This window comes from Triturus cristatus, chromosome 6 (assembly GCF_964204655.1).
Source record: "Triturus cristatus chromosome 6, aTriCri1.1, whole genome shotgun sequence".
Taxonomy (NCBI): Eukaryota; Metazoa; Chordata; class Amphibia; order Caudata; family Salamandridae; genus Triturus; species Triturus cristatus.
The window spans coordinates 422,710,058-422,732,285 of NC_140589.1; the positions used below are offsets into that span (position 1 = coordinate 422,710,058).

The 22,228-nt window shown below is 44.3% G+C and overlaps 1 protein-coding gene across 5 annotated transcripts in view; it reads left to right on the forward strand.

Moving 5' to 3' along the window:
* Positions 1 to 22,228, forward strand: part of MCPH1 (microcephalin 1) — a 1,335,298-nt gene that overhangs the window by 65,407 nt on the left and 1,247,663 nt on the right. For all 5 annotated transcript variants that reach the window (XM_085610826.1, XM_085610823.1, XM_085610822.1 and 2 more), the window contains exons 3-4: positions 3,084 to 3,202; positions 14,361 to 14,448. In XM_085610826.1, coding sequence (XP_085466952.1) covers positions 3,084 to 3,202; positions 14,361 to 14,448 — 207 coding nt within the window. The remainder of the gene's footprint in view (positions 1 to 3,083; positions 3,203 to 14,360; positions 14,449 to 22,228) is intronic.

The window sequence follows — 22,228 nt, forward strand, 5'->3', positions numbered from 1 at the left end:
GTATTTTATGGGATAGGATTTCTAACAGTCATAAGATACCCCCCGCCTTCACCCTATGTTTACCTTTATGTAAGAAACCTATGGCTAGTGCCTCTTTTTGCATAGTCACACCCATTTTTTTGCTGTTATGGCTGGTTTTGTAACTGTGCACACCTAAAACATTGTAGAATTGGCTAACTCCTTATTGGTCTACTTAACGTTCCGGTAAGGCCATAGTATATGCTGTAGGTAAATACATAAATGTCATCAAGAAGTTAAATATTACCTGTGGTCTGCAGCATATGTTGTGCCATCCAATATTCTGATAAAACATGGCTTCAGGATTACCTGTGTAACATTACTCTTGTAGCTTTTGAACTTGCAGGCACATCTTTCAAAATAATGCTTTTTGACAGGAAAAGATCCTCTGTTAAGTCACTCCTATGTAGACATTGTAGCTCATAAGATAGGGTGCCTAGTATTTAAAAGTGATACTATCAACAATTTAGTGTTGACATGTACCTAAAGTGACTAGTCCCCAAAGGCTGGTTTCATTGTGAAGGGCAGTAGCAAGACCATGAGAAAAGCCAACTTTTCAGTTTCAGGTTTGTCCCGCCAGCATATTTTAAACGCCATTTAAAAAAAAAAAAAAAACTACATCCGAAGGTAGAAAACTAGATTGGCCAGAGTGGTGAAAAATATCCACACCTCCCAAGGACTTCAGTGAGCCTAAAATCTGAAATTCTTTCACTCTGAACTTTTTCTACCAAAACAAATGGCTTCAGCAATATGTCGTCCAACGGTTATGCGACTTCTAGAGAACTTCATTAAATAGAACACTGGCCCACTGGAGATTTTCGCCATCTATTATCAGTGGGCATGGTAGATCAGGACCTATGTGCGATTAGGGGCTCGTTCTGGTTAAAGATTTTACCTTCTGACTCTGTCTTTTAAGTCCCAGTCAGCCAGAGACTGCTCCCAAGCCTTTGCTATTTCCTGCATTCACATGTTGAGTTAATGGTCAGTCACCAATTCTTTTTGCTGCTTCTTGAAGACAAGGGGTTAAACTGACCACCTTGCAATTGAGTCTGACTGAACCTTGCGGATGAAGCAGTCGAGCCAATAAACTATGTCCAGCTATATTAACCTCTTCACTGTCTCATTATGGACCACAGTCAAACCTGAACAATGCCATAATCTTTCTCCTCCCTTATGGTGTCTTGCTGTGATTATCTGTTCCTATTAATGATCTTCTTGCCTGCATTTATTGCCACACCATTGTGTTTCTTGAAAGAGTGTTGGTTTAGAGTTAGGTGCTGTGTGTTAATTGTACCTTTTCCCTAATGATCCACCATACATCCTATCTAAAGACATGCCACCATTGTAGTTCTAACCTTAACCATTGAAACTGAATAGTAGTATGAAGAATGGACATCCATGTATTGAGGTTGGTTCCCTTTTTTGTAAATGGCTAAACTTTGGGCACACTCAGAATATATGACATTACATGCCCTGTGTGTTACGACTGCTCAGAACCATTTTCTTTTATACCTTCCCTGACTATCCTATAACTAATATGGGCAGCCTAAACAATGTATAGTCCATCTACTTCCCAATAGTATATTAACTTACTGGTCATATAGTCCTTTGGCACGCAGTTCTCAAAGCACTTTGGAAAGAGGAGTTACTATTAACCAACTTAACTGTAATCCTTTAAATTGATTTAAAAAAGATTCATGGCTGAAAAAGCTCATTCTAATGTTCCATTAAAAGCACATTTTCTGACAGCTGCCTATTTTTTTACATGAAGTGAGCTAATTGGTTTTGTGTTCCCAGTTGATGCGACTTTGTCATTAATCTGTGCCTGGATGCAATTCTATTAAACATTCTAAGATTAACAAGACAAGACCTTCACACACCACAAATCATTATAATTCAATTTGATACATAAAGACCTTCTTCATCATGTCCGTTGAATTTATTCCACATTCAGTAAATATTTTCAAAATCTCAGGTGTTTTCAATTGTTTCCTCAACATAAATTCTTTATACCATTAGTAAAAAAGTACAGAAAGAAAAGAGAACAACTCTGGTCACCAATTATGAACCCAACCCGTGCCTAATCAAAAACAGCAAAAGACAAAAATCAATATAAACTCTGGTTACAGTTTTCCGACCCGACCGTTATCAAAACAAAGCCACCTACTTGGGTGCTAATAGGCGCCAAATATTCCAATGTTAGGATTCAGTCCATTCTTTAAAAAAGAAAAGGCACCCACGCATTCCTACTCAGGACCAAATCCGAAAAGGGTGATGACATGCAATGAACTGAACAGAACCCCGATTAAAAGACACTCTGAATTAGGAAGAGTAGTAGCGTTAACACATCGTTATTAGGAAGTGTAAGCAGGGGAGGAGTCCTATCTGCTAAAAATGGTATTGCCCAGAGTGCACAATGGCAGCTGTCCAAAATCTAAAGCATTTTGGTGCAGAGCCTGAGCTCATATGGTGGTGATAACTTTGCGGCTCTTCTTAATCATTAATTTATTTTGTGATGGTAATATTATTCTGTGTTGTGTCCCAGCAACTGGTCTTGCATCCTAATGTTGGTTGTCAGCCTTCCAGGGTTCTGGAAGGTGGACCACAGAGGAGAAGACAGTTGCTGCTTGAAGGCTGTGTCCAGGGGTCGTTCCTTCTCTCTTAATAAAGCCCTTGTTACTAAGTTACTTGTCTGCGCCTCTTAAAATACTTTGTTTTGAGTCTCTAAATCCACAGCACCTTACTGAGTAATCCTGTGATTGCTCTGCTTTGCTATGGTGAGCCTCAAGTGGTAAAGGTATATACTCGGTGATCAGTTTTGACTCTATTTGGTCTGGTCAACACATCAGTGATAAAAGACCTCAATGAAGGCCCTGTGACCCGGGAACCCAGAACCTATTCACACATCATATAAAGTGGCTTGGTATGTCTTGTTATGTTGATCTGTATTGCACACTAATCACCCTGGAGGGTATCCAGGCGCTTGATATACAGCCATGAGTACATTCCTTTGGACTTGTTGGTGGACATTTCATTAACATTTGTTTTCTTTGATCATTTTGTAGGTTTCCAAATTTTTTAACAAGGAGGTCACTCATGTTGTTTTCAAGGATGGACATCAGGGTACTTGGAACAAGGCAAGAAAAACTGGTGTTAAACTGGTATCTGTCCTTTGGGTAGAAAAGTGAGTTACATATATCCTATTTGTTCATTTTCTGAGTCCAGAAGGACAACCATGTCCAGAACTGTTGCAATAAATGGAGTTTCTATTCATTGTTTACTTTGAATGTGTTTTGTGTTACTAAAGGTATAATACCTGGGCTCCTACAATCTCTAATTATAAGCCCACTCTAATTTCCTTATTAAAGTATGGCTGTGACTTCTCTCGTCCACTGTAATAATAACATGACATAGCTACTCAACTTTAATAAATGATTACAGTTGACTTGTGACGTCTTGATGCATGCTGCCAAAGACATCAGTTAAAGTGAAAGACATGTCACAGAGCATAATTGCAGCTGTAGTTTAATCAATGAAAACTAAAACAAGCTTTTCATTAGTCTGATCTGTTTTTCTAAAATGAGCAGTGATCAGCAGAAAATAGTCATTTGTGGCAGCATATCTCTATTTTTGCACACATTTCAGGAAAGATCGAATCTCTGCGTGTTTCTAAACATTGTAACCTACATAATATGATTTACAGTAAAATGATTCAAATATATTTTTTGCGACAAATTAGCAAAAGCCTTTCTGTTGTGTTTAATTTGCACTACAGATTCTACTTGCATTCACGTCTGCTGCCATATTATCTCTTTCATACAATGAGTAAGCCACCATGGATTTAAGCTGTTTGTGGGAAGTGTGATGTGACCATTTATTACAATATAAAATACCCTCCGCTGTACCTAAAGGGAAATTGCAAATCACCTCAACGTTCCATTACCATATAAAGTAACACTGTCTACGACCTTGTTACTCTTGGTGGTTATGGAACTCCCAGCTGACCTGCAATATCCTTATAATATACAGAAGGGGGTACCATAAATGTTATCCACCTGGGAAAGGTAGTCATTGAGAGAATCAGTCTCTTCAGAGAGGCAAATCTGGACGTGCCGACCTAAACTTTCATATTTACTAAGTTGTCAAACTGAGGACCATTAAACTGTGTAATTAAGCAACATCTGCTCTTTAAAGTAGAAGTTATGGCTGCAAATGTAGATAAAACACATTTGTTCTTGTTCATACATGTCTTTCTTTGTAAACCTGGTTCATCACTATTTCAGTTTTATTATTGATCCAGTTTTTAGAAATACAAGTTCTGTTCTTTTCTAGTTTGTGCCATAGCTGCCTTCACAATTTAATAAACCTGAATCTACAAATACCTTATTTTTTTATCATTTCGCTTACTAATACATTACAAATACAAAATCTTGCTTCAAAATTATCCAAGGATGGTCTCGCAAATAATTATTTTTTTAATGGTTCATGCTAAAATAGGCATTACTGTTTATTTGGCAATAAAACCTGCTTTTGGAGTGGGTAAAAGGTACAGTTTGTTGTCTGACTAAGAGACACATTGGCCACTGCCCTTTCATATCTCTGTAATACCGTCTAGTTCCAAAGAAATCTATATATTTCTTTAATGCTAGTAAAGGATACCTATAAACGTGATGCCAAAGTACGGGACCAGTAACCATGACAAAGCCATGAAAGGATTTAAAGACCACGTTGTGGTGGGTTTCGTTGTTCCTTCTTTACAACAATGTCTGGGAACGACATTGCCAAGTGGTGCATTTTGAGACAATGGGTTGTGCTACTCACGAAAACATGAGAGGATGTAAAAGCTACTTCGGACAGGGGTGTGTGTATGTATTGCTTAAAGGCGTCTTGTGAAGATTAGTGACAAATGGTGCATTTTAAAGCACCTTTGGGCAGTAACCTTCAGCAAACCTGATGGAGTTTAGTAATCAAAGACAACTGTAATCTCCTCGAACACAGGTAAAGATTTGTTACACGTTGAGCTGATTAGAAAAGCGAACTATGAAAGAGATCGGAGGCAGACATATTTACTCCAATCCTTCTCTATACCAAGTACTGTTAAGCATGGCTCGATGTGCCACACAACAGTCTAAACATATACGACCAAAGGGCTTGATAAAGTTACCGCCAATGATCATTCCACATGCCCCCAACAAAGACCCACGCACAGTCATTTCTACATTACATAAGAACGTTTCAGTTTTTACTGTGATTGTCTTTATAACGTGATTAGAATCTTCTAGTGAAAAGCTGTGAACAGGTATTTAACAAGTTCGAGGCATGTGGGCTGCTGAATTCATATCTGTGCATAGATCGCCGCCTAGTGTTGGGTCCGGATGTTTGCACTTTGTTGTCCTGGAAGAGTCTTCGAAGTATCCTGAGATAGGTGACTCCTCCCCTGGACCACAGTGCGCATGGGCATCCTCTCCATCCTCAGATTGTTTTTTTCCGCCATTGGGTTCGGATGTGCTTATCTTAGCTCAAGTTAGGAAAAATTAGTTTAAGGCCAAAAGGCCTTTAGTTTTCGTCGGTACTGTTCCCGCTCGGTATCGACAGCTTTCTTGCTTAGTTTAGCAAACTTATTCAAGTTTTTCGGATCCGTTTAATCCGATCATCGACCTTACATCGACGATGGAATCGAGGACCCCATTCGAACGGTGTCCTGTTTGCCACGCCAAATATCCACATATCGACGTCCACCCGGTGTGCAACAAATGCCTCTCGCCGGATCACGACGAATCGAAATGTATGGCCTGTGCCCGATTCCGATCCAAGAAGACTCTCCGGAATCGACGGGCAGCGAGATTAGAAGTGCAGCAATCTGCACCGGCCCGGCAAACATCTTCAGCACCGAGGACGAAGATGTTGAAAGCGTGGAAGACACGAACTACAGCCCCGCTTCCGAACACGATTCCCAATCGGAAGACGCCGATGAAGCGCTTTTTCACAGGGAAGAAGCCGACAATGAGGTAGGAGACTACGATGAGGCCTTTGGGGCCGAAGAAGATAGCTCTGGTGAAGAGCAGGGCCTACCCGTCGAAACGGAGGCTATCAAAGTGCGTCATTCTACAGCTCCGGTCGAGGGATCGCCTCCGGGCCTTACCCAAGATCAATCCCGCAGTTCTTCGGCCCCGCCTTCGGGCCCGGCCTCGAACATCCAGCAAGAGCCATTATTACCGAAAAAGACTGGTTTCCCTTCACCGAAACCAATCGTCGCACCAGTTACACAGAAACCGAAAGTGAAACTGGCAGTGGTCGGCTCGAAGACCTCCACTCCTTTGACGCCAGCCCAAACCATCGGCTCCGAACGCACTAAAAGGGATTTCGGCGCCGAACTCGCTGCTGCGGATGTCGGTACCGACCAGAAAAAGAAGGCCATCGGTACCTCAAAAGCGCCTCGGCCGCCGGCACCGAAGCAATCGACCCCGACCACAAAAGTTAAAATGGCCGCTCCATCGGAGTCCACTTCGAAGGCAGCGACTAAGGTCAAGTCATCGACTCCGTCGACCGCTACTGCCTCTCCTCGAATCGATGACCCTGTGGCTCCGAAGCAGTCCTCTGCAGAACCACTCCGCACCAAAGAACCTTCGGCGTTCTCGGTGCGACAAGTTGCGGCGTCCTTGCAACGCATCAGAGAACAGGCAGCCCTCCAGTCCACATCGGGCCCCGACCCGAAAAAGGCTCCAAAGGCACCTTCGGCACCAACCAACATTACTTTTGGTTTGTCGCCGTCCACGGCGCCAAAGATGTTCGAGATCCGAACACGTGTCCGCCAGACAAGGTCCCCATCTGCTGGACACTCTCCTACTGAGCCTTCACCGTCCCAATTCATCGACGCCGACACCGGCAGACTCATGCTCCGAAAACGGAAGGTCACACCAGAGCAGACCTTGGACTCTTACAGAATCCCTCTAAAGCAGAAACTGCCAGCAGAATCGGAACCGGTTCTATACGAACGCCTGCATACCTCCTATCTAGATCCCCAGTCCTTTTCTCCAACGCCCTCCGACACGGACGCAATGGAGGACTACATGGGTGATGAGACAACCTACCCTAGGGATATAGATCCTGAGGAGCAGCAGCACCCAGATCAAGCTTGGGATGACCCTGCAGACCCGGGTGCCACAACAGATACCCAGGACATGCAGCTTTATGGTGCAAAAACATCTCCCACAGAGGACACTGCTGCCTTCAATGCCCTCATAGAACGTGCTGCAGCCAATCATGGAGTGCAACTCCACTCTGACACAGTTGAGGAAGACTTCTTGGTGGACACTTTCGCCTCCTCTGAGAGGACGGTCAAGACTCTGCCCATGTTGAAAGGTGTTCTCAAGCCAGCAAAGGAAATTTTCAAGGAAACAACCAGGGCACGGGTGCTGAACCCCAGGATTGAGAAGAAATACAAACCTGCGCCCGGGGACCCTATGTACATTAGAGGGCAGTTACCTCTGGACTCCATGGTGGTTGCTAACGCTCGCAAACGAGCGCACTCACAAACGACTGGTGATGCTCCTCCCCCAGACAAAGAGTCCAAGGTGCTGGAGACCTCAGGCAAGAGGATTGCAGCTCAAGCAGCAAACATCTGGCGCATTGCCAATACACAGGCCCTCCTGGCTCGCTACGATCGTTCACACTACGACACACTAGAGTCACTACTCCAACATCTGCCAGACGAGTACAAAGAGGCAGCGGAGCTCCTCATCAGAGAGGGACAACTCCTTACAAACGCATCCATTAAGTGCGCACTAGATGCTGCCGACACAGCTGCGAGGGCAATAAACACCAGCGTCATGTTACGCCGACACGCTTGGTTAAGAATCTCCGGATTCAAACCTGAGATCCAAAACAACATCCTAAATCAGCCTGTCAACCCCGACTACTTATTCGGACCGGAAGTTGACACCACTTTAGAAAAAATAAAAAAGGACACTGACACTGCGAAGTCAATGGGGGCTTTGCAAATGCAGACATTTCGTAGTGGCTCCTTTCGTCGCCCCGGAAATAGGGGAGCAGCTAGAGGACAGGGGTCACAGCAGACATACAATTAAAGGGGGCACACAGAGTACCTACGATAAAAACAACAGAGGTGGATATTGTGGCTCCAGCACCAAGGGCAGAGGACGCGGTTACGGCAACACCAGGTCCTCACCCAAGAACAAACAGTGACGCCCTCTCCCTTCCCCCCGACCACATAACACCTGTCGGGGGGAGACTCCAGCGGTTCCTGTCCACGTGGAATACCATCACCACGGACAGGTGGGTCAGGGATATTATCCAGCACGGTTACTGTCTCGAATTAACCTCCACTCCACCCACAATACCGCCAAAGCACCGTCCTATGTCCGCAGAGCACTTAGCATTATTGCAGCAGGAAGTGCTAAGTATGCTGCAAAAAGGTGCTATAGAGGTCGTGCCCTTCAACCAGCAGGGGACAGGGGTGTACTCTCTGTACTTCCTAATCCCAAAAAAGGACGGGTCGCTCAGACCTATACTAGACCTGAGACCCCTCAACCACTACATTCTCTCAGAGCATTTCCATATGCTCACCCTACAACAGGTTCTGCCGCTGCTCAGCCAGGGAGACTTCCTAGCCACACTAGACCTCAAAGATGCGTACTTCCACATACCCATACACCCGTCACACAGGAAATATCTCAGGTTCACTATTCAGGGTCAGCACTACCAATTCAAAGTCCTCCCCTTCGGTGGGACAACAGCACCCAGAGTTTTCACCAAGTACCTAGCTACAGTGGCTGCACATCTACGGAGACAACACATTCACGTCTACCCTTACCTGGACGACTGGCTTGTTCAGGCAAAGTCAGCCCAGCAATGTGCCAGCCACATGTCAATCACCATTCACCTTCTTCACAGTCTGGGATTCTCACTAAATTACCCAAAATCACATCTCCAACCCGCACACGTACAACAGTACCTGGGTGCGACCATAGACACTCTGGCAGCCACAGCTCAGCCAAATTTAGTGAGGATCAACAGCATGCAAATGCTGATCTCAAAGTTCAAACCTCAACACTCCCTTCCTGCGCGAGTGTTCATGCAGTTGATAGGCATGATGGCCTCCTGCATTTTCATAGTCCCACACGCGAGACTACGTATGCGCCCGCTTCAGGAGTGCTTGGCACGTCAATGGAATCAGGCTCACGGGCAATTAAAAGACCTAGTGTTGGTGAGCGGTCGGGCATACAACTCTCTGCATTGGTGGAATCCACAAAACCTTTGCAAGGGCCGACCGTTCCAAGAGCCTGTTCCACAAATAATACTGACGGCGGACGCGTCTCTCCAGGGATGGGGAGCTCATGTACTCAATTACACAGTGCAGGGACTATGGACAATACAACAAAAGAAGATGCACATCAACCTTCTGGAACTGATGGCAATCTTCCTGGCAATGAAGGCATTCAAAGTACACTTGTGCAACACAGTCGTGTTGATCCGGACGGACAACATGACTGCCATGTACTACATACAGAAGCAGGGAGGAACACACTCTCCACAGTTGTCTCATCTGGCTCAGAGCATGTGGAAGTGGGCCATTCAGAGGAACATATTCCTCATGGCGGAACACCTCCCCGGCAAGGACAACCAGATGGCGGATCTGCTCAGCAGACACAGCCACCAGATGCACGAGTGGGAGCTACACCCGTCAGTACTCCAACCGTACTTCCAACAGTGGGGTCATCCAGAGATAGACCTATTCGCCACAAACGAAAACGCAAAATGCCAAAGCTTTGCCGCCAGGTTCCCACATCCACAGTCGCAGGGCAATGCGATATGGATGAACTGGTCCGGCAGATTTGCGTACGCTTTTCCCCCAGCACCGTTAATACTGCTGGTGGCACGCAAACTGCGACAGCACTCACTGACACTCATCCTAGTTGCTCCCACATGGGCGCGCCAGCCATGGTACACCACCTTTCTAGAACTTTCCGTGGTGCCGCATCAAAGGCTGCGGATCACACCTGCACTCTTAACGCAGAACCATGGCGAAATTCAGCACCCAGATCCGCAACAGCTGAACCTGGCTCCTGAAGTCTTAGAGTTTGGCTACCTAAACCTGCCACCTGACTGTATGGAGATCATTAAGGAGGCCAGGAGACCCACTACCAGAGCCTGCTATGCAGCTAAATGGAAGAGGTTTGTCATTTATTGCAACAACAATGACATTAACCCGCTAGACGCATCCACTCAAAACATAATCTGTTACCTCTTACACCTATACCGATGCAATCTGGCATACACCTCAATATGTATCCATTTGACCGCAATAGCAGCCTATCTCCAGAACAGGCAGCACCTCTCTTTATTCCGAGTGCCTGCCATCAAAGCTTTCTTGGAGGGACTTAAACGAGTAATTCCCCCAAGACACCCACCAGCACCGGTGTGGAACCTCAACTTGGTCCTCACCCGACTGATGGGTCCACCCTTCGAACCTCTCCACTCATGTGAGATTCAATTCCTCACCTGGAAAGTAGCTTTCCTAGTGGCAATCACTTCGTTAAGAAGAGTTAGTGAACTCCAGGCACTAACCATTCAAGAGCCATTCATACAAGTTCATACCAACAGGGTCGTACTACGTACTAACCCCAAATTCATGCCTAAAGTAATATCGCAGTTCCACATGAATCAGACTATTGAACTGCCTGTTTTCTTTCAGAATCCACAAAATGTCGCTGAAAGAATGCTCCATACACTAGATGTCAAAAGAGCCCTCATGTACTATATAGACAGAACTAAAGACTTTAGGAAGACAAAACAACTTTTCGTTGCCTTTTCTCCACAACACAAAGGCAACGCCATCTCCAAAGCAGGTATAGCCAGATGGATCGTTAAATGTATTCAAATTTGCTATCAAAAGGCTAAACGCACATTAATGATTCCCCCACGAGCCCACTCAACACGTAAGTTAGGGGCGTCCATGGCTTTCCTGGGAAACATTCCTTTACAGGATATATGTAGAGCAGCCACATGGTCCACTATACATACATTTACCAAACACTATTGTGTAGATGTACACTCAAAACAGCAGGCAGCTGTAGGACCGGCTGTTCTCAAAACTCTTTTTCAGACCGCTGCAGCTGGCACTGGTGGCCGCCGCTAATAGGAGGTACTGCTATGTATTCTATGCACAGATATGAATTCAGCAGCACACATGCCTCGAACTGAATATGCTACTTACCAGTATGCATCTGTTCTTGGCATGTAGGGCTGCTGACATTCATATCACCCACCCTCCACCCCGGCGCCTGTAGCAGCTGCAGCTCTCAGAATTACTGTATAGCATGGTCATCACTTTCTGTATCTACTCCATCACTGCCACAATGGCGAAAAACAATCTGAGGATGGAGAGGATGCCCATGCACACTGTGGTCCAGGGGAGGAGTCACCTATCTCAGGATACTTCGAAGACTCTTCCAGGACAACAACGTGCAAACATCCGGACCCAACACTAGGCGGCGATCTATGCACAGATATGAATGTCAGCAGCCCTACATGCCAAGAACAGATGCATACTGGTAAGTAGCATATTCAATAATACCCGTTGTAACATTTTACTGCTTTCTCGCATTATTAATATAGCAATAGATTGCACTAGATTCCTCTATTAATAATATGCCGAAAATATCGATGAGGCCTGGGCTTCAGTTTTTGTCATTCTGTGTGCGAGTTCTATATTGTACTTTAACTTTCTTAATAGCAAGAACAATGAATTGGTGTGTGAGCACATGAAAAGATGCTTTAACAATTGCCATTATTGCTTAGATGTATAGAAGCACAAATATACTGACGGCGGACGCGTCTCTCCAGGGATGGGGAGCTCATGTACTAAATTACACAGTGCAGGGACTATGGACAATACAACAAAAGAAGATGCACATCAACCTTCTGGAACTGATGGCAATCTTCCTGGCAATGAAGGCATTCAAAGTACACTTGTGCAACACAGTCGTGTTGATCCGGACGGACAACATGACTGCCATGTACTACATACAGAAGCAGGGAGGAACACACTCTCCACAGTTGTCTCATCTGGCTCAGAGCATGTGGAAGTGGGCCATTCAGAGGAACATATTCCTCATGGCGGAACACCTCCCCGGCAAGGACAACCAGATGGCGGATCTGCTCAGCAGACACAGCCACCAGATGCACGAGTGGGAGCTACACCCGTCAGTACTCCAACCGTACTTCCAACAGTGGGGTCATCCAGAGATAGACCTATTCGCCACAAACGAAAACGCAAAATGCCAAAGCTTTGCCGCCAGGTTCCCACATCCACAGTCGCAGGGCAATGCGATATGGATGAACTGGTCCGGCAGATTTGCGTACGCTTTTCCCCCAGCACCGTTAATACCGCTGGTGGCACGCAAACTGCGACAGCACTCACTGACACTCATCCTAGTTGCTCCCACATGGGCGCGCCAGCCATGGTACACCACCTTTCTAGAACTTTCCGTGGTGCCGCATCAAAGGCTGCGGATCAAACCTGCACTCTTAACGCAGAACCATGGCGAAATTCAGCACCCAGATCCGCAACAGCTGAACCTGGCTCCTGAAGTCTTAGAGTTTGGCTACCTAAACCTGCCACCTGACTGTATGGAGATCATTAAGGAGGCCAGGAGACCCACTACCAGAGCCTGCTATGCAGCTAAATGGAAGAGGTTTGTCATTTATTGCAACAACAATGACATTAACCCGCTAGACGCATCCACTCAAAACATAATCTGTTACCTCTTACACCTATACCGATGCAATCTGGCATACACCTCAATATGTATCCATTTGACCGCAATAGCAGCCTATCTCCAGAACAGGCAGCACCTCTCTTTATTCCGAGTGCCTGCCATCAAAGCTTTCTTGGAGGGACTTAAACGAGTAATTCCCCCAAGACACCCACCAGCACCGGTGTGGAACCTCAACTTGGTCCTCACCCGACTGATGGGTCCACCCTTCGAACCTCTCCACTCATGTGAGATTCAATTCCTCACCTGGAAAGTAGCTTTCCTAGTGGCAATCACTTCGTTAAGAAGAGTTAGTGAACTCCAGGCACTAACCATTCAAGAGCCATTCATACAAGTTCATACCAACAGGGTCGTACTACGTACTAACCCCAAATTCATGCCTAAAGTAATATCGCAGTTCCACATGAATCAGACTATTGAACTGCCTGTTTTCTTTCAGAATCCACAAAATGTCGCTGAAAGAATGCTCCATACACTAGATGTCAAAAGAGCCCTCATGTACTATATAGACAGAACTAAAGACTTTAGGAAGACAAAACAACTTTTCGTTGCCTTTTCTCCACAACACAAAGGCAACGCCATCTCCAAAGCAGGTATAGCCAGATGGATCGTTAAATGTATTCAAATTTGCTATCAAAAGGCTAAACGCACATTAATGATTCCCCCACGAGCCCACTCAACACGTAAGTTAGGGGCGTCCATGGCTTTCCTGGGAAACATTCCTTTACAGGATATATGTAGAGCAGCCACATGGTCCACTATACATACATTTACCAAACACTATTGTGTAGATGTACACTCAAAACAGCAGGCAGCTGTAGGACCGGCTGTTCTCAAAACTCTTTTTCAGACCGCTGCAGCTGGCACTGGTGGCCGCCGCTAATAGGAGGTACTGCTATGTATTCTATGCACAGATATGAATTCAGCAGCACACATGCCTCGAACTGAATATGCTACTTACCAGTATGCATCTGTTCTTGGCATGTAGGGCTGCTGACATTCATATCACCCACCCTCCACCCCGGCGCCTGTAGCAGCTGCAGCTCTCAGAATTACTGTATAGCATGGTCATCACTTTCTGTATCTACTCCATCACTGCCACAATGGCGAAAAACAATCTGAGGATGGAGAGGATGCCCATGCACACTGTGGTCCAGGGGAGGAGTCACCTATCTCAGGATACTTCGAAGACTCTTCCAGGACAACAACGTGCAAACATCCGGACCCAACACTAGGCGGCGATCTATGCACAGATATGAATGTCAGCAGCCCTACATGCCAAGAACAGATGCATACTGGTAAGTAGCATATTCAATAATACCCGTTGTAACATTTTACTGCTTTCTCGCATTATTAATATAGCAATAGATTGCACTAGATTCCTCTATTAATAATATGCCGAAAATATCGATGAGGCCTGGGCTTCAGTTTTTGTCATTCTGTGTGCGAGTTCTATATTGTACTTTAACTTTCTTAATAGCAAGAACAATGAATTGGTGTGTGAGCACATGAAAAGATGCTTTAACAATTGCCATTATTGCTTAGATGTATAGAAGCTGGACTTCACATTGACGAATCTTCATTTCCTGCAATTAATACCAATGATGGATTACCTCAGTTAATTAAAAAGAAAGTGAGTATACAACTGACTATATTCACACATTTGTGTTTTTAATGACATGATTTATTTCTGCAAGTTTGTCCTTCCTATCAGAGCAAGAGCATTGGCGTGCCCAATCAAGGATTTGATCAGGTTCTTTATGCTAAAATTAGTGTGTTTTTACTGCCAAGGTTTTATTTCATTGGTTCTAGTCTTCATATAGAATCGCTGCTGATCCAGCGTTTGGGGACTTGCAAATGTCTATCCTCTGGACCCAATTTAATACCCAACAGTCTCTTCCACGCTGTATGAGTTTAAACAAATCTTCCCAACTTACTCTTAATCTTTTTATGTGGTCAATGATTGGCAAATAAATGACAGAATCCTAAAATAAGAATCTAAATAAAGAATAGTCATTCGATATAACTAAATCACACTAATAAAGACAAACTCTGTTTATTTTATCAATAATGCTTTATCTAAATAAATGTGAATGCTCATCAAGTACAATACAACTCGAATCATAGGTCATCACATAAGAGAACAGTAGTAAAGCAAACCATAATTATACATCTTGGATAACTGTTATGAGAGAGTGGATAGGCGAAGAGACAAAAGACTAAAGTAATTTGCAAAAATAAGATTAATGCAAATTCAGAATATAATATAAACCAAATGTTAGGAGTCTGAAAAGCTACTCTCTGGCCATGAGAATAAGCTGGGGCATCCTCAAGAAGGTATGGGAAGCAAAGTCAAAGAGTTCGGATCAGCAGAACAACATCCAGCCAGTTTAGTTAGGAAACAGCAACATGGCTCTGTCCTCACCCAAATAAAGAATGAACATGTTCGCTCTCCCTCTCAATCCCTTCATACCCAAAAAACAAACCCCTCATTACTAATAGTTATACCCTAAATTCACTAAAGATCCAACCAACCATGTATCATCACACAGAAAATTCTCGAATCCCATTGGTTAAAAACAGGTGGAGTCTAATCACTCCACTCTCGATGAGCTAAACTTTTCAACAGTTCCTTTGTCTTTAGACAACTTTTGTCATCAACCTTCAGCAGAGGAAATTCTGATAAACTCTTCCGCCGCTTGCACATTTCTCCATCTCGCCAATGTATCTTTCTTGCAATACAAGTGTACATATACTCCGCTCTGCAAAGAAGTTCCAGTCATAATGTTCATTGTTTCTTCCACACAACCTTGGCAACCATCAGGAACTCATGAAGGACAGATTTCATTATTTTTTCAGTCTACATTCTAATAAACAAATTAAACCTAAAAAAACTCTTGAGGCCTTCTCTGCAGAACAGTGAAATGTGCTCTAGGAAAAAGAAATACATATATGATTATCGTTGTCAAGTGAACAAGAAAAGGCCCAATACGGGCCTCGAGACAACCAGGCAGGATGATAATATCATACTAAACCTTCCGCCGGAGTGTACGCCCTACACAATGGTTCTGACAGGGGTTCCACATCTTCCACCAGTACACCATGAAAGTTGTCAGAGCCTCATTGATCTGCCTACTGGTGTACCAGTAAAATACAGCCCCAGGTAAACTGGCACAACCACATCATCATGACAAGGCGGGTGAGCTGGCTAGGGAAAACACAAAAAGATAGAGAAGGTGACTGTGTGGTCTTGAATTTTAATGATAGGAGGTAGGTGGACTTAGCCCTATGTCACCTTAGAGACTCCCCCCTGGAGCAGATACAGGCCCGCCCATTAGAAACCCCCTTCCTCAGCCCTTCACATGGCTTCATCCCAACCATTTTGAGGTATTGTCAGGATTAACAGAAATTGATTGACTACCCTTGGACCCAAGTAGCTTAGGCAAGATGTTAACGAAAGGAGGGAAAACCAGGGGAGTCCATCTTGTAGTGGACAGAACGGGCCGGGGATAAATTACTCTGACCACCATACACATAAACTACCTGATACTTTTATTAACAATCACGAGTTGGAGATGAGGTGGATTCACCTAGCCCTTGTATTTCCCCAATATTCAGGAATGGGGGGCTCTGGTTTGGTCTCCGCGACTGTTCGCCATAGGGAGGATCTAGTTACAAGGCCTCACAAAGCCCACCCTTTTAGAATTCTGTCCTGGAACATCGCAGGTATCTGCTCGAACTTTGAGGACGAAATGTGGTTAAAGTATGTAAATGCCTTTGACATTATTTGTACCCAGGAAACATGGTACAGGGAGAATATTGAAGTAGATGGCTACTGTTCTTTTAATGTCCATGCAACCGCCTCCCCAGCAGGGAGAGCGAAAGGAGGGCTGGCGACGCTGATCTCTCAGGTATGGGTCTATCAAAGCAGAGTCCGTTATTGATACACCTTGGTATCAATTGATTCTGATCTTTAACTTGTTTCAGGTCCAGACCCTTTTGATTGGTATTATGTTTTTGATCCAAATAGTTGTGATATCATTGTAACCCTTAAAGAGGAAATTGATAAGATCGCGGGGAAGTGGCAGCCCCTGTGTATCTATTGGGTGGGGGATTTCAATTGCGCCTTATGCCGGCATAGCACAAACAGAGTGTGTGGGTTAATGGACACTGAGGGTCAGCCACTGACGCACTTTATACATACTCCACAGGGTGACACTTTATAATATTATCGTGAATGAATTGCTTTTTGTTGACACTTTGGTCAGTAACTCGGAAATTCAATATCCTGCCTATATGGGCAGAAACAGGAAAAGTGTCATTGACTTCATGTTAATTTCTAGAAAATCTGCCTTCCTGGTTGATAGTTTTGAGGTGGAGCCCAAGAATGCCAGCGACCATAACCCCTCACTGCCTCCCTACACGGAACTGCCCAGAAGGTGGAAGGTGATGGTCGCCCCTCCAGTATAACTTAAACCAAGGGGTGAGAATGAAATGGAACAAGATAGCCCCCCCACCCCCAATTTGAGGAGAGTATTGTCAAAGCTAACTTAAGCTTCATCCTGAAATGCCTAGATCAAAACTTCCCCCCCAGAAGTGGTCATAGAGGGATTTCAGGGAATTTTCAGGAACGTATCCAGAAACCTGATTAATCCAATAGTAAAAAGGGAAACTTAGGGGACTAAATGGTTCAATGCTGAGTGCACAAGGGCCCAAAAGGACCTTAAGAAGGCACTACATACAAACCCTCGAGACAAAACCTTAATCAAAAATGCAAGGCAGGCATACAAGAGCATAGTTACTTGGAGGAAGCAAGAACTGAGAAGGTTGGCCTGGGCGGATTTAGAGAGAGCAAGTTCACTCAAAGACTCTAGGAGTTTTTGGGAGGTAATAAATCGCCCATTATTCTCAGAGGGTTCAAGGCGAATGGACTCACTGATTCCAGGGAAAGTGTGGGAATCGCACTATACAAACATATTCAACCCGAATGGTATTCTTGACCAGGTAAAATGTCAAGATGTCCCATTAAACCCAATTACTGCACACCACTTGAGCTCTTCCCTATCTGTGAGTGAGGTTGAGGGCGTCCTCATGAAAGGGATACACCTCAAAGCCCAAGGGCGTGACGGGGTGCCCCTTGATTTATTTAAAAGCAATCCCCAACTCTGGGCACCCCTCCTGACAAATGTTTTCGAAGCAGCAATAATGGGCCCTATTCCAACATCATGGAAAGAGGCCATAGTGGTACCTGTGTACAAAAAGGGAAACAAGGAAGACCCGGCCTGTTACAGGCCCATTTCCTTAATCAACGTTACGGTTAAGGTGCTGGGGAGGGTCTTTTTAGCGCACCTTGAGACCTGGGCAGATTCCTCTATGCTAATGTTCCAAACTCAATATGGTTTTAGAAGAGGCATGGGGACAAATGAACAGTGCCTTAATTTGGCACTGATCATGGGCAAGTACTTGAAGGCAAGGAAGGGGTCAATCCACCTTGCCTTCATGGACTTGTCCAGTGTTTTTGACACAGTCAATAGGGAAAAGCTGTGGTCCATGATGGAGGACATGGGTTTCGAGGAATCTCGTCCACCATAGTAGCCATACGATTTGGGCCTGGGGGAGAGAGGACCGGGCCCATTGTTTCTACAGAGGGAGTTTGTCAGTGGTGCATATTGGTCCCCTTTCTCTTACTTTTGTACACGAATGGCCTAGATTCAGCCCGAATAGATCAGGAATTAGACTTCCCCAGAATCGGAGGCTAACCGGTCCCTTTGCTGCATATGCGTATGACACAGTTTTAATGGCTCTAACTGCAAATAGTTTACAGAAGTCCCTGAAAGTTTTTACTGATTTTATGTCGGCTTTGGACCTAAAAGTTAATTTTACTAAATCCCACATTATGGTTTGTGGCCCAAGTCAAATGAAATCAAGAACATTTATTGTAAAGGGCAAGACAATTGATAAGGTCTACAATTTTACTTACTTGGGGAATGGTTTTAATAATAAACTGAACTGGGACCGTCTTATTACATCTAGGATGCAGAATACTAACCGTGCTGTGGAAGGTTTTTTCCGCTTCGCATGCAAGTTGGGCCACAAGCCGGTAGCGGAATTGATTACTTTATACAAATCAAAACGCTTGTCTGTCGCTACCTACGGGGCAGGACTATGGGGATATCACAAGAGTACACAACTACAAATGCAGTGATCCCAAAAAGTGCCTCCACAGCATTTTGCCACTCTGAGGTAGGGATGGATAGTATTGCGGATCGAACTAAAATCGCCCCACTGATCCTTTAGGCTAAAGTCTGGCTGTCGGAAGACTTAAAGCTCACAAAGGAAATTATCAAGGACTGTATGACTCTGGACAATGCCGAGGCTATTCCATGGCTCTGCTATGTGAAAGGAATATTCAATGAAATAGGCCTAGGGCATTATTATGATAAACCTGCCAGCATCGATATAAACATGAAATTGATCATAAAAGATGCATATTTTGTCAATTTGGACAATCGCCAGCGGCAATCAGAGCTGCAACCTCATTTAGATTGGTCCCTTTTATATCATCAATTGTATCTGTCTTTTACCACGAATGTACAGTTTCGATTCCTTTTGACTAGGTTCCGGCTGTGCTCGTTGCATTTTCTTGTGGCCTTTCCAAAGAGACTGGATGGTGCGATAACCTTACTCCTTGTCCCTGCAATAATTCGGCACAACAAAGCACCTTGCACTTTACTTTATACTGTACACTTTACAAGGAGCCAAGGACACGGTTCCTTATTCCAATTTTAAGAGAAACTCGCTTCCGTAACCATCAGGAGGATTTTAATCTCCTACGCTCCTGGTCTACTGCAGTTATCTGTACTGCAGTATTACATTTTATTAGAATTGCACTTTTAATAAGGAAAAGGTACTGGAGTCATGTGCCATATCATTGTACAAATTCGACATGTACATTTTATCCATCTTGTTTGTATGTTATACTTTTGTGGTCCATTCGAGCCGAATAAAGTTATTTTGCTGATGATTATCGTTATTTTACAAAACTCCACTATTAATGCTTTATAAATGCTTTCGCTTGTATTTTTCTTACGTTATGCACATTAACGCTTAATGAAAATGAAAGTTGTAGCTTTTGGCTGTTATTTCTGCTTTAATCGTGTGCATTTGCAGCCTACACTAATTTCCCCAGCACGCACTTGCGCAGTTTTCATCTTTTGCACTTCTAGTTTTTGTTCTGTTTACTTTCACACTATTTTGTTAATAATGCACACAATGAGGAGCTCAATCCGAGCAGGTTTTATTTTTGCAAAAACCCTACTCCATCGCTATCACTTTTAATAGTGATCTTAAATGGACCTTAATTAATTGTAAAACGGGCTTCTTTGTTGAATACCCTTCCTTGAACGGAGGTTGAGATATTTACACAAAATAATCTATTTGGTGCAGAGAAGTGTCTTTAACTAACACATTAGAGGTTTCAGTCCTGGCAGAATATTAGACCAAATAGACATTTAAGATTTACAGACTCAAATACACTTGTGAACCAAAGAGGCATACTGGACAACCCCTCTTAAATATGCAAATTGGGATGATGAACAGTGCCATGCACAGAAAGTTAGAGGCAGTGTTAACTAAGGTAGGAGATCTGGTAGACATTTGGAAGGACTGGTGTAGTTGGATCTCTGGAAACCTATATAGGACAGGATATATGGTAGTTAAAGAAAAGGGATTTCTTTACAAACCATTCCAGCAGAGATCATGTGAACACCTTCCTTGTTATGATGTACATCCGGGCTCTGCAGACAAGGGTGAAGAGCATATTATGGGAGATTCACATAAAATGGCAAGGACATTTAGAAAACTTTTAAGCTTAACTGTTGGGTGCCAAGATAAAACATTCTCCAATACATGCAGCCTGCCTGCGATTCCCAGATTTTCCTTAAACATATCCAGCATTTCAAGTATCCACACAAGCTATGATAAGGAGATAAGGCAGATACAAAGTAGCTGATTATCAAGTTGATCTGTAGCATGATGTCAATTCTAAGTGTCTTCTATTAAAGTGGCACCACTAGGTTTTGACACGCACAAATGCAACCGAGGGGTTGCGTGAAACTAGTTTACTAGAGTGCTGTCCCATCCCATCACTCTGTTTAAGGCTACTCTAATCTGAGTGAAAATATTCCATATCGCTCTCGGAAGCTGCTGGTGTTCCCATGCAGTTATTACCCATGATCTCAGGGTATCCGTGCATCCGGGAGATAGGAGTTGCAACAATCTGGTAGGAACTTCCTACAACCAAAAGGTGTCATCACTGACCAGATGAGGAAGGTGTGACACAGCCAACTCAGATTTAAACCCCACAAACACTAAATTATTTGTAGTAGCAGCATTAATTATAAACTCTTTGAATTGACGTCAGTTTGGCTGTTGAAAGAGAATCAGTTTTTCGTGTTTACACTGTGAGCAATTTCAATCTTCTCTCTCTCTTGTTTGCCACTCTAGTGTACTGTTCAGCTCAAGGAAATGGTAAACCGAGGATGGCACAATGCGTTTCTAACAGTTTCAAGGTCCTGGGGTCCATAGCAGATAAGAAAAGATGGGTCTTTAACACCTTTTTGAACTTCACATAGTCAATCTGACAGCCAAAGCTAACACCTGGGCCTTGTGTGGTCTTTGTTAAATCCACTGTTGGAACTTTTCCTTCCATTATGATCGTTGGACATTTTCTTGATATAAAAGATGTTGCATCTAGCAGTCATCGTGTACAATAATGTTTTGCTCACTTTTGTTTCTCTAAGTGAGCATTACGTAGCTCCAGCAGTGTACCTACTAAAGCTGGATTTTCTTTAGAGAAGGGTCTCAGTTTGTTATTCTCCCACAGACCAGTTTCCTCAGTCTGTCTGATTCCTCAGTCTATCAGGTCAGGCTGGCTGTTCCTTCCAGCGAGCTATTGCAGGCTCCCTTTTGAAGAAACGTGCTTCTGACCCACTAGTTAAGTCTAATAATATCAATCAATCAATCAAACAACATTTGTAGAGCGCACTACATACCCGTGAGGGTCTCAAGGTGCTGGGGGGAGGGGGGGGGGGCGCTGCTTATCGAACAGCCAGGTATTGAGTAGCCAACTGAAGGTCAGCAGGTCTTGGGTCTGTCGTAGGTTCAGTGGGAGGGTGTTCCAGGTCTTGGCGGTGAGGTGGGAGAAGGACCTCCCGCTGCTGGTTGTTCTTCAGATGCACGGGACAGTGGCGAGTGCGAGGTCGGCGGAGCAGAGCTGGCGGTTGGGGGTGTAGAAGGAAAGTCGTTTGTTGAGGTAGGCTGGGCCGGTCTTGTGGAGTGCCTTGTGTGCGTGGGTGAGGAGCTTTAAGGTGATCCTCTTGTTGACTGGCAGCCAGTGCAGGTTTCTTAGGTGG